Source organism: Chinchilla lanigera, unplaced genomic scaffold (genome assembly GCF_000276665.1).
Source record: "Chinchilla lanigera isolate Chin_1 unplaced genomic scaffold, ChiLan1.0 scaffold00156, whole genome shotgun sequence".
In the NCBI taxonomy this organism is placed as follows: domain Eukaryota; kingdom Metazoa; phylum Chordata; class Mammalia; order Rodentia; family Chinchillidae; genus Chinchilla; species Chinchilla lanigera.
This window is the reverse complement of record NW_004955557.1, coordinates 1129186-1141528: the sequence shown is the minus strand read 5'-3', so window position 1 is coordinate 1141528 and position 12343 is coordinate 1129186. Positions and strand designations below refer to the sequence as shown.

Genomic DNA, 12343 nt, shown 5'->3' with positions numbered 1-12343 from the left:
TGCCTTTGTTGCCCAGAATTGCCTTTGGTATTGTAGGTCTCTTTTAGTTTCAAATGAATATGGTGTTGGAATTTTGATCGGGAGTGCATTAAATCTGTATAACAATTTTGGGACTGTGGTCATTTTCACTGTATTGAGTCTTCTTATCCAAGAACAAGGAACATCTTTGCTTTTTCTGATATCGTCTTCAATCCCCTTTTTTAGAGTACTGTAGTTTTCAATGTAGAATTCTTTTACTTCCATCATTAGATTGATTCCTAGACATTTCACTTTTTTGGATGATATTGTGAAAGGTGTTGTTTTCCCTTCTTTCTCTCTCAGTGAGTTTGTTGTTAGTGTATATAAAGGCTATTAATTTTTGAGTGTTGACTTTGTATCCAGCTCTGTGACTAAATTTGGTTATTAAATCTAGAAGTCTTTTTTGTTTTGGTAATGGGAGTTGAACTCAGGACCTTGTGCTTGCCAGGCAGGTGCTTCTGCCCCTGAGCTATATCCCTGGCCCAAATTGAGAAGTCTTTTGGTACAGTTTTGGGGGTCTTCTATGTAGAATATCATGTCATCTGCAAATAATGATAATTTCACTTCCTTTCCTATCCCTATTCCTTTTATTTCTTTCTCTTGTCTAATTGCTCTGGCTAATGTTTCTAGAACTCAGTTGAATAAGAGAGGTGACAGTGTACATTCCTGCCTTGTACCTGATTTGAGAGTGAAAGCTTTCAGTTTTTGTTCATTTAGTATGATGTTGGCCATTGGTTTGTCATAGATGACTTTTATTGGATTGACATAAAGAACATTTATTCCAATTTTCTATAGGATTTTTATAATGGATGGGTGTTAAACTTTGTCAAATGCTTTTTCTGCATCTATTGAGATGATCATATGGTTTTTCCTCTTGGTTCTTTTAATATAGTGTATTAATTTATTGATTTGTGTATGTTGAATCATTCCTGTATCCCTGGGATGAATCCTTCTTGGTCATGGTGTATAATCCTCTTTTAAAAAAAATTTTATTGGGGCTGGGGATTTAGCTCAGTGGCACAGCGCCTGCCTGGCAAGCACAAGGTCGTGAGTTCGATTCCCGGTTCTGGAAAAAAAAACAAAAAACAGACAAATAAAAAAATTTTTATTTAAAAAATAAGCCTGGCGTGGTGGCGCACACCTGTAATCCCAGCACTCAGGAGGCTGAGGCAGGAGGATCGTTGCAGGTTCGAGACCAGCCTGGGCTACAAAGCGAGCTCAAGGCCAGCCTGAACTGCATAGCGAAACCTTGTCTCAAAAAAAGAAAGGCAAAAAAAAATTATTTCAAAAATAATAGAACGAAAACATATTAACAGACATCCATTTACAAAATAGCATAAGAACAATACAGGCAGTACTGAATTACAGACAAAGTGATAGGAAATTAACAATGGTTGTTATATTACATATTGATATCTTCAAAGTGGTTTCTCAGGAAAACAAATAGAGACATGCAAGATTGATCAAATAATTAATCATAAACTGTGCCTTTCAGTAAAGAGACAGAAGACAGTAGTACAACTATGTTAGCTATCCTTTATATACATATATACATAATTTCCCCTTCTTTCTTTTCTCTTTTCTCTCATCCCAGTTGCTCTTTACTTTTGAGCATTTTCCTTTCGTTTCACAATGTCTTATCATACCTCCTAATTTTTATTCAGTCTTTCAGGTTGTTACACTAGTGAGACAATACTTTGCTTACACATGGAGGTCTGGTTTATTTCACTTATGAATATGGTCTCTAGTTGTGACCATTTACCTGTAAAGGCTTCGAATCTATCTTTCTTTATAGCTAAGTAATACTCCATTATATAAAAATACTACAGTTTTTTTTATCCATTCCTCAGTGGATGGACATTTGGGTTGCTTCCACGATTTAGCTATTATAAGTTGTGCTGCTATAAACATGGGTGCACATAAATCACCGTGATAGGATGTTTTCAGATCTTCTGGGAAAATACCCAGAAGGGGAATAGCTAGGTTGAATGGGAACTCTTGACCTAGTTTGCTGAGGACTGTCCACACAGATTTCCACAGTGGTTTCACCAGTTTGCATTTCCACCAGCGGTGGAGAAGAGTTCCTATTTCTCCACAGCCTCACCAGCATTTGTTGTTGGTTGATTCCTTAATGCTAGCCATTCTTACTGGGGTGAGATGAAATCTCAATGTTGTTTTAATTTGCATTTCTCAAATGACTAGTGATGTTGGACATTTTCTCATGTATTTATTTGCCATTTGTATTTCTTTATCTGAGCACTGTTTGTTCATCTCAGCTGCCCGTTTTTGGATTGGGTCTTTGAATTGGGGGGGGGGTGCTGATGTTTTTTAATTCTTTACATGTTCTAGATAGAAGCCCTTTGTCTGAGGGACAGTCAGCTAAAATTTTTTCCCAATTTGTGGGTTTTCTTTTTACTCTGCTGGTGATTTCTTTAGATGTGCAAAAACTGTTCAGTGGAATGAGATACCAATTGTTGATTCTTTGAAGTATTTCCCATGCGGTTTGGTTTTTGTATAAGAACTCTCTGCCTGCCCCTGTGTCTTCAAGATTTTTAACTACTTTTTCTTCCAATAGATTTAGTGTTTCTGTTTTAATATTGAGATCTGTGATCCATTTTGACTTGAGTTTAGTGCATGGTGATAGATGTATAATTGTCTTGATGATCTGCCGTTTTCTGATTGCTAGAATTTTCTTGATGATTTTTGCATCTATGTTCATTAGGGAGATTGGCCTGAAGTTCTCTTTTTAGTTGGATCCTTCTCTGGTGTTGTTGTCAGGGTAATGCTTGCTTCCAGGAATGAAATTGGGAGTATTGCTTCCTTTTCAATTTCATTAAAGTTTTGAGAATTAGATACAGTATATTTGCTCCAAATTTGTTGTGGAATGTAGCAGTTAATCCATCAGGACCTGGGCTTTTCTTTGTTGGTAGGGTTGTTTTTTTTTTTTTTTTTTTGGTAGGGTTTTAATTATGTCTTCAATTTCATTGACTGATACTGGTTTATGTAGAATTTCTATATCTTCCTGACTCATTGTTGATAATTCATAGGTGCCTAGGAATCTATCCATTCTGCATTTTCTGTCTTATTAGAATACAGGTTCTTAAAGTATGTATTGATGATCTTCTGGATTTCTGCATGATCTGTTGTGATTTTATGCTTTTCATTCCCAATTACATGAATTTGAGTCTTTTTCCCTTTTTTGATAAGGTTGGCTAAGTGTCAATTTCATTTGATCTTTTAAAGAACCAACTCTTTGATCTGTTGGTTCTTTGTATTGTTTTCTTAGTCTCCATTGCATTACTAGGTATCCCTGCTTTTTTCTGGGTTCCTTTCACATGGTGTATTGTTTTCTATCCTTTCACTTTCAATCTATGAATGTTTTTGAATTAAATGTGTTTCTTGCATGCAGTGTATTGTTAGGTCTTGATTCTTAATCCATTCTCATAGTCTGTTTCTTTTGATTCATAAATTGAGGCCATTAACATTGATGATTATAACTGTTATATAGTGACTTAATCCCTGTTGTGTTATTTTCCTGTTGTTGGCTCCCCTTTTTCCCGTCTGTTTAATTGCTTGTCTTTCATGGTGGATTCATTCTGTTTGGGTGCTTGGAGTTGTAATCTTTGTTACCTTTTTCTGTAATGTCCTTGAGAACATTTTGAAGTACTGGTTTGTTGTTCGTGACTTTTTTTCATGTGTTCTTTGTCATGTCAGTATCTTATCTCTCTGTCAGTTTTGAAACACAGTTTTTTGCAAGGTACATCGGTCTGGGTTGGAGGTTGTGTAGTTGTGGGGCTTGAAGTACTTTACCTTAAGGTTTCCTTGACTTGAGGATTTGTGTTGAGAAGTCTGCTATGATTCTGATGGGCTTTCCTTTAAAGATGATTTTTTTTTTCTCTAACAGCTTTAAATGGAATAGTGATGCTTGAAGATAATGGAAGTGTATTTCAAGGAATTAATATTTTCAGATATTGCTTTATCTAAAAAATACTAATATTGGGTAGTACAGTGTTTTGCTTTATTTAAAACATACCCATTCCTCTTATTTCTTAACTTTTTTTTGAGTGAGGGTCTTGCTGTGTTGTTCAGGCTGGCTTTGAATTCACTATGTAGCCCAGGCTATTCTTGAACTTGCGGCAGTCTTTCTGCCTTAGCCCCCCCAAGTGTTCTGACAAGAGGCATGCTCTACTATACCCTGCCCTCCTTTTCCTTCTTAATTACTTAAATTTTTTTTGTCCTTTATGAGTGTTATGAAGTTTGAATTAAATTTCTCATTTTTCTTTCAATAGAATTGCTTTAAGTATTACATGAGTGATGATATTAGCCGCGACTCAGATGGAATGGATGAACAATGTAGGTAGGTAACAAATCAAGCTCACTAACATTCATTATCTGCTTTTTGTGAGAGGGTTTTTTTTCCCCATTTGTTTAGACAGTGTCTCACTATGTAGTTTAAGGTGGCCTTGAACTCAGAATATATCCTTGGCTGGCCTTGAACTCACCATGCTCCCCCTGCCTAAGCCTCCCCATACCTGGGATTATAGATGTGAGTCACCATGTGCATCTTCGTGGGAGTTCTTCTAGTCTTTTATTAGATCCATTTTTTGTAGCATCTTCACTGATGTTTTTAGTGGATATTTGTTATTTTCCAGAAAGCCTTAAGTTTCTATCTTGTTTTATATTTCTTGTAAAGAATAAGCATATGCCCTAAGTTTCTACTAAAGTGGCTGGCAAAGAAAAACCTAAAAACTGAAATTGCTTTAATAGTGATGAAATTAAAATTAATTGCCTTGGGAATAATATTTTGAATCTTTAAAATATTTCAGATGGTGTGCAGAAGGTGGGAACTTGATTTGTTGCGACTTTTGCCATAATGCCTTTTGTAAGAAATGCATTCTGCGCAACCTTGGTCGAAAGGAGCTATCTACAATAATGGATGAAAACAACCAATGGTATTGCTACATTTGTCACCCAGAACCTTTGTTGGACTTGGTCACTGCATGTAACAGCGTGTTTGAAAATTTAGAACAATTGTTGCAACAAAATAAGAAGAAAATAAAAATTGACAGTGAAAAGAGTAGTAAAGTATGTGACCCCGCACCCAGATTTTCCCCAAAGAAGAATAGTTCAAATTGTAATGGAGAAGAAAAGAAATTCGATGATTCATGTTCTGGTTCTATAACCTATTCATATTCAGCACTAACTGTGCCCAAAGAGATGATTAAGAAGACAAAAAAACTAATTGAGACCACAGCCAACATGAACTCCAGTTATGTTAAGTTTTTGAAGCAGGCAACAGATAATTCAGAAATAAGTTGTTCTGTGAAGTTACGTCAACTTAAAGCTTTTAAATCTGTGCTGGTTGATATCAAGAAGGCTCATCTTGCATTGGAAGAAGATTTGAATTCTGAGATTCGAGCTTTGGATGTTGTAAACAATGAGAAAAATACCAAAGAACAGAAAGTTGTAGATTTAAAGCCTGAAGTGAAAGTACGGAAAGGAGAAAAACCTTGTGCTTTGGAAAGAAAGGATATTTCAAAGTCAGAAGCTAAATTATCAAGAAAACAGATAGAAAGTGAGCACATGGATCAGAGTGTTCCACCAGAGGAACAAAGAGCAAATAAAAGTACTAGTGGTGAATCTAAGAAATCTGACAGGAAAGAAGAGCCTCAGTATGAACCTGCTAACACTTCTGAAGACTTAGACATGGATATTGTGTCTGTTCCTTCATCAGTTCCAGAAGATATTTTTGAGAATCTTGAGACTGCTATGGAAGTTCAGTGTTCAGCTGATTGTCAGGGGGATAGTAATAGTACAGCTGAGCAAGAACTTGAGAATTCATCTGTGAAATTAAATACTCCTTCAAAAGATAACAGAGGAGGTATTAAGTCCAAAACTACAGCTAAAATGACAAGAGAATTGTATGTCAAACTTACTCCTGTTTCCCTTTCTAACTCCCCAGTTAAAGGTGCAGATTGTCAGGAAGTTCCACAAGATAAAGTTGGCTCTAAAAGTTCTACCAAATCAGACAAATGTGGACTTGGAGAGGAAAACATTGATAACGAGCATTTGGTTGAAAATGAAGTTCCATTACCTTTAGAAGAATCTGATCTTCGAAGATCGCCTCGAGTAAAGACTACACCCTTGAGGCGACAGACAGAAACTAAAACTGTAACATCTAATTCAGATGAAGAAAGTAATGAAACAGTGAAGGAAAAACAAAAACTATCAGTTCCAATGAGAAAAACTGATAAGCGAAATTCTTCTGACTGTGCTATAGATAGTCCTAAACCTAATAAATTGCCTAAATCTAAGCAGTCAGAAATTGGAGATCAAAATTCAGATTCTGATGAAATGTTAGCAATCCTCAAAGAGGTAAGCAGGATGAGTCACAGTTCTTCTTCAGATACGGATATTAATGAAACTCATAATCATAAGACCTGTGATTTAAAGACTCAACAAGGAAAAGATGATAAAGGAAAAAGGAAACGAAAAAGTTCTACTTCTGGCTCAGATTTTGATATTAAAAAAGGTAGATCGGCTAAAAGCTCTATAATTTCCAAAAAGAAACGTCAAAACCAGTCTGAGTCTTCTAATTATGACTCAGAATTAGAAAAAGAGATAAAAAACATGAGTAAAATCGCGGCTACCAGAACAACCAAAAAAAGAGTTTCAAATAAAAAAGATTGTGATTCTTCTGAAGATGAAAAACATAGTAAAAAGGAAATGGATAATCAAGGGCAGAAAAGTTTGAAGACTGTGCAGGAAGGATCATCTGATGATGTTGAAAGGAAACTAGAGAGTGAAAGTTTCTCTTTGGTAGATAGAGATAAGACCATTGTGGAATTAAGAGACCAATTTTCTAAGAAGCACCAGCCAAATATTTTCCCTGATGGTGCTGATAAGTCTTCTTCTGGAAAAGAGGAGAGTTTAAATTCTCCAGAAGATAAAAAAGTTGCTGACACTAAAGATAAGAGCAAGCATCTAAAAACTAAAACATGTAAAAAAGTACAGAGTGGTTTATTTGATGTCACTGAGAAACTTCCAAAGAAAGAACAGAGTGATGAATCTTCTGAAGACGATAAAAACAAGAGCAAAAAAGGATCTGACGAAAAAGAAAAGAAAACTGTACACTCAAAAAAAGTGATTAAAATAGAACAACAGGATGAATCGTCCTCTGATGGCACTGAGAAATTACCTGAGGGAGAAGAAATTTCTCATTTTCCTGAAGGCATAAAACAGAGTAAGAATGATTCAACGGATGGGGAAAAGAGAGGTAAAAAACTAAAAGATAAACTGTCTAAAAAGAAGGAGGAATCATCTGATAATATTGGGAAGTTGCCAGGGAAAGGAGACAGTTGTGACTCTTCAGAAGAGAAAAAGAGTAAGACTAGAACATCTAGTAGAGAGAAGAAAAGGAGCAGCTTGCCTGAGAAGAGTTCAAGGAAGGGACAAGATTGCTCATCCTCTGATACTGAGAAACTCTCCGTGAAAGATGGTTGTAACTCTTCTGATCGGAGACTGAAAAGAATAGAATTGAGGGAAAGAAGAAGTTTAAATTCAAAGAGAAATGCCAAGGACATACAAAGTGGCTCATCATCGTCTGATGCTGAGGAAAGTTCTGAAGATAATAAAAAGCGGAAGAAACAAAGAAGTTCAGCAAAAAAGAAGTCAGTCATTGTAAAGCAGAAAAAGAGAAACTCTTTGAGAACAAGCACTAAAAGGAAACAAGCAGACATTACTTCTTCCTCTTCTGATATAGGAGATGATGATCAGAATTCTGTAGGCGAGGGGAGCAGTGATGAACAGAAAATTAAGCCTGTGACTGAAAATTTAGTGCTGTCTTCGCACAGTGGATTTTGCCAATCTTCAGGTATGCAAGAATAAATTTAAAAAATTGGTAGTTTCTGCTTTTAAACCATCCTGAGCAACTGTACTGTTTCATTTTCCTTGAAGCCAGTGAAATTCAGAATTACTATTTAGAAAAGGTTCATTGAAAAGTTCTTTCGAGATTTACTTTAAAGACTCTCTCCATTATTTTTATGCCATCTTAGAAATATTTCAAACATTAGTATTGTGTTAGTATTGTATGTCCTTGGCATTTCTCTTTGAATTTAAACGTTTTCTTTCCCTTAATTCTATTCTTTTCAGTCTCCGATCAAATTTGTTGGGTATTTAATAATAATTTTCTTATCAGTATTTCATGGTTTTCTCTGGAATAATGAGCAGTAGTTTATGAAGGAAAATCAGGTTTAAGACTGGGCATAGTGGCGCTCGCCTATAATCCCAGCACTCAAGAGGCGGAGGCAGAAAGATTGCTGTGAGTTTGAGGCCAGCCTGAACCACATAGTGAAACCCTGTCTCGAAAAGATCCCCCCTCCCGCCACCCAAAAAAAGGAAAGCAAGCAAGCCAGCCAGCCAGCCAGCCAGCCAGCCAGCCAGACTGATGCAAGGAATTCAGTAGGTATACATTGTGTGAGATTTTCTTTACCTCTAGATATTTCTTGGGATTAAGCTGTTTACTTTGTTTAAAAGAAGATACATTTGCTGGCAAAGTTTTTTCTCTTCAATCAGATTTTATTGGTACATTTTTCCTTTTTTTTTAAATTAGATTTTATGGGAACACTTTAGGTATATATATATATAATCACATTCATCATAGAATTTGTACCTGTACATGGTATAACTTGATTCTTTCTTTCTTTTTTTTTTCACTATTTCCCTCCCCTCCCTTCAACTCTTCTTCCCCTCCCCGTTTTAGTTGGGAAATTTAACCCATCCAAAACTGCTTTGGCTAAGTGTGGTGGCACACATCTGTAAGCCCAGCACTCAAGAGGCTGAGGCAGGAGGATCTCAGCAAGGCCAGCCTGTACTACATAGTGAGACCCTTTCTCAAAGTAACAACCAAAAATCCCGGGCTTTGTCAATAACCACACACGTAGAATAGAAGAGAGGGCCTGAAAACAAGCTCTATATAAAAGTACTGTTTTTTCAAAGATAACTTGGGCTATGAGCCAGTGATGAATGGCATTCCTTAAGAAGTTACTTGCATGTTCATATAAACATGCAGAATTCATATATTTCTCTAGTATGTTTTATTTAATATTATGTGACAGTTTTAGGAGATCTTACAAAGTCCCTTCACTCCAATGAGTTTAGAGGATTAAATTTCTTTATCAATATTTGGGTATTCTATTATAAGTACAACATTTTCTTAGAAATTACGACTTGGAATGACATGAGCACCCAAGATGAAAAATAGTTTAATGCAAGACAAAGATCTACAAATTATTATTACTTTTAAATATACTACAAGAGCTGAGTGAGATGGTGTATCCTATAATCCCAGCTAGTCAGGATGCTGAGGCAAGCCCAGGAGTTTGAGACCAGCCTGGGTGACGTAGCCAGACCTTGTCTCATGAAAAGAAAAACAAAAATAAAACAATAACAACAAAGAAGCAAAGTAGAAGAGAGACATAATAACCACACTGGCGCTATAAAAATATTAAAAGTACTACAGTGGGGCCATGTGATAAGTGACAAGTGAGTATTTAAATATTTGAGGGAAAATTTAACATAGAATTTGAACTTGACTTTTGAAAAGCATAGGTCAGATTTTGAAAGGTGGAGTAAAAATGGAATGACAGTATTACTAGTAATATGTTGTTTGAAGATTGGTCTGTTTTGAGATATTTTGCCAGAATGCTGTGAGATCTATTTCTGGTTTTTTGTATTTATCTTACTTCTGTTCTGAATCTGTAGGTGTCTCTGTTGTTGGTTTTCTTTCCTTTTTTTTAATAGTTCTGGGGCTCAAACCTGAGTCTTCATGCATGCTAGACATATACTTTACCGCTGAGCTATGTCTTTAGCTTCTTTAGTTTTTTGGTTGTTGTTTGTTTTTTGAGGTAGAGTCTTGTTATGTAATTCATGCTGGCCTTGAACTCACTATATAGCCCAGGTTGGCCTCGATTTTGGGGCAGTCCTCCTGTCTCAGCCTCCCCAGTAGTGGGATTATAGCAATGTGCCACCATGCCCAGCTCTGTAGATATTTTTCTCCATTGTCCCCAAGCATGTTTTTATTGTGGCACTGGAGATCGAATTTCGGGTGTATCGTAATACACCCACAGCCCTTTAAAGTTTTTTTATTTTTAGAGCATTGCTACATTGCCGAGGCTGGCCTTGTACTTCTGATTCTTCTGCCTCAGCCCCTGAAGTAACTGGGATTGCAACCACTCCTGGCTCCCTAATATTTTATTATGAAAAAATTTAAAATCTACAGAAATGTTTTCACCATTAGCATTGTCTTATATTTGTTTGGTATATCCTATCTTTCAGTGTATCTACTTTTTGTGTCTTTTTAAAGCTTTTATTTTGAAATAATTATAGAAGCACAGGAATTTAGAGGGAAAAAGTACAGGATATCTTAGATGTCGCTTCACTGAGTGACCCCCTGTGGTACTGCCTTGTATAAGGTGTGATTAAAATATACGATAGTAAAATAATTACTGTGGAAAAAGACATTGCCTTTAATCTCCCTCAAAATACTCCGCCTCCCCTCAAACATACTTAACTGATCATTCTTGCTGCTTTGTAAGGCAATTCTGGGTCTTTTTTGTGAGTTTCTGTATGAGGCACGATGCAGTGAATGTGGCTGAGTTCCCTCTGATTGAAAGGCAGGCTTTTAAGTACATTATGGCGTGTCCTTATCTACCTTGTTCGCTGTATCTGGCACTGTGCAGCTTGTGGCTTTTCGTCAAAGTCCAAATGACTGTGAGAGGTAAAGGTTTTTTAATTGGTTTAGGGCACCAAGGCAACAACAACTGTATAGCTAAAGACTCTCTTGAAAGACTTTCAGAACTGCTCTGGAAAGTGACAAGAATGATAGGACATGTATATTTCAAGTGAGGGGAAGTATTTTGATGGGGATTAATGGCAATGACTTTTTATTGTAATAAATTTAAGAAAATGAAGCATCTCATCACATTTTTTATTCATTTGTAGTACACTGTTAAAAGTGGGAAACTGAAGATGGTTCATATTTCAGTGGTTTTACGTGCACTTTTACTGTGTGTATGTGTGTATGAGAGAGAATAGTTGTATGTGATTGTATCGTATGTGTAGCTTTGTATAGTCACCGCTGCAAATTGTCCCATTATCACAAGATTCCTCTACCCCTTTACTAGTTCCTGGCAACTAAAAATCTTTTTCTATAATTTTGTTATTTTGAGATGGAACTATGACAAACTATTGATATTGGCTTGTTTTTCAGCATAATACCCTTGAAGGTTTTCATGCATTTCAGAGTACTGTAAATGTCAAACATTAATACACTTCTCCTGAATTACTGCAACATGCATGGAATAGAGTTCAGTGTTTAATTTTTTTGAGGTGAAATTTACATACAATGAAATGCATAAATCTTAATTTCTTTCGATTTTTAGTTGAAGGATAGATTTTTAAATAACAAAATTGTAATGTAATTAAATGCAGTGGTACCTTGGTTCGTAAACTTAATTCTTTGTACGATTCTGTTAGAAAACTGAATTGGATGAGAACTGAATCCAATTCAGTGGTTAGGTGTAATGTTCACTTCATGGAGAAATTTCATGTGGTTATCATCCAATTTGGCTTGTGACTAGAATTGTGGAAAGAATTAAGTTCATGAACTCAGAAACCACTGTACTGTATATCTCTGAGTAATTGAAGACATCATGGGTATTATATAATTTCAAATGTGTTTTTAAATTGCTTGGTAGTACTAAAACATAAAAGCAATTTGTTATTCTTCAGTGATACAGGGTGAATTAGACATGTGTTAACCTGAAACTTTAAATGTATGAGTACAAGCTGGGTGTGGTGGTGCATGCCTGTAATCTCAGCACTTGGGAATCAGAGGCAAGAGGACCGTCATGAGTTCAAGACCAACCAGGGCTACAGAGTGAGCTTAAGGCCAGCCGGAACTGCATAGGGAGATCCTGTCTCAAAAAGACATAAGTAAATAAATAAGTACAAAGGTTATTTCAACAAGAACCTTACGGTAATAATGATGATAATTGCTATAGAATTGTTACAGACATGGCTTTAAAATTCATGTGCTCTATAAAGAATCTTGAAATGTATATCTGTTTTTATCATTTTACTTTTGATACTTCATAAATTTCCTGTTGTGCTTTCAGTAAGTATTCTCTTTGCTCATGATTTAGATTTTAGAATAATATTTGGAATGCACGAGTTTCCTTGGAAGGTTTTGGTTTTCAGTTTTATTTTACACAATTTTACTTATAGATACCTTAGAGCTAATTTTAAGTACACTTTTTCCTCCCAA

The 12343-nt window shown here is 35.9% G+C and overlaps 1 protein-coding gene across 6 annotated transcripts in view; it reads left to right on the top strand.

Moving 5' to 3' along the window:
• Atrx (alpha thalassemia/mental retardation syndrome X-linked) overlaps nucleotides 1–12343 on the top strand; it is a 305334-nt gene that overhangs the window by 111173 nt on the left and 181818 nt on the right. For all 6 annotated transcript variants that reach the window (XM_005412622.2, XM_013508825.1, XM_013508824.1 and 3 more), the window contains 2 exons: nucleotides 4308–4375; nucleotides 4845–7891. In XM_005412622.2, the coding sequence (XP_005412679.1) occupies nucleotides 4308–4375; nucleotides 4845–7891 (3115 nt within the window). The remainder of the gene's footprint in view (nucleotides 1–4307; nucleotides 4376–4844; nucleotides 7892–12343) is intronic.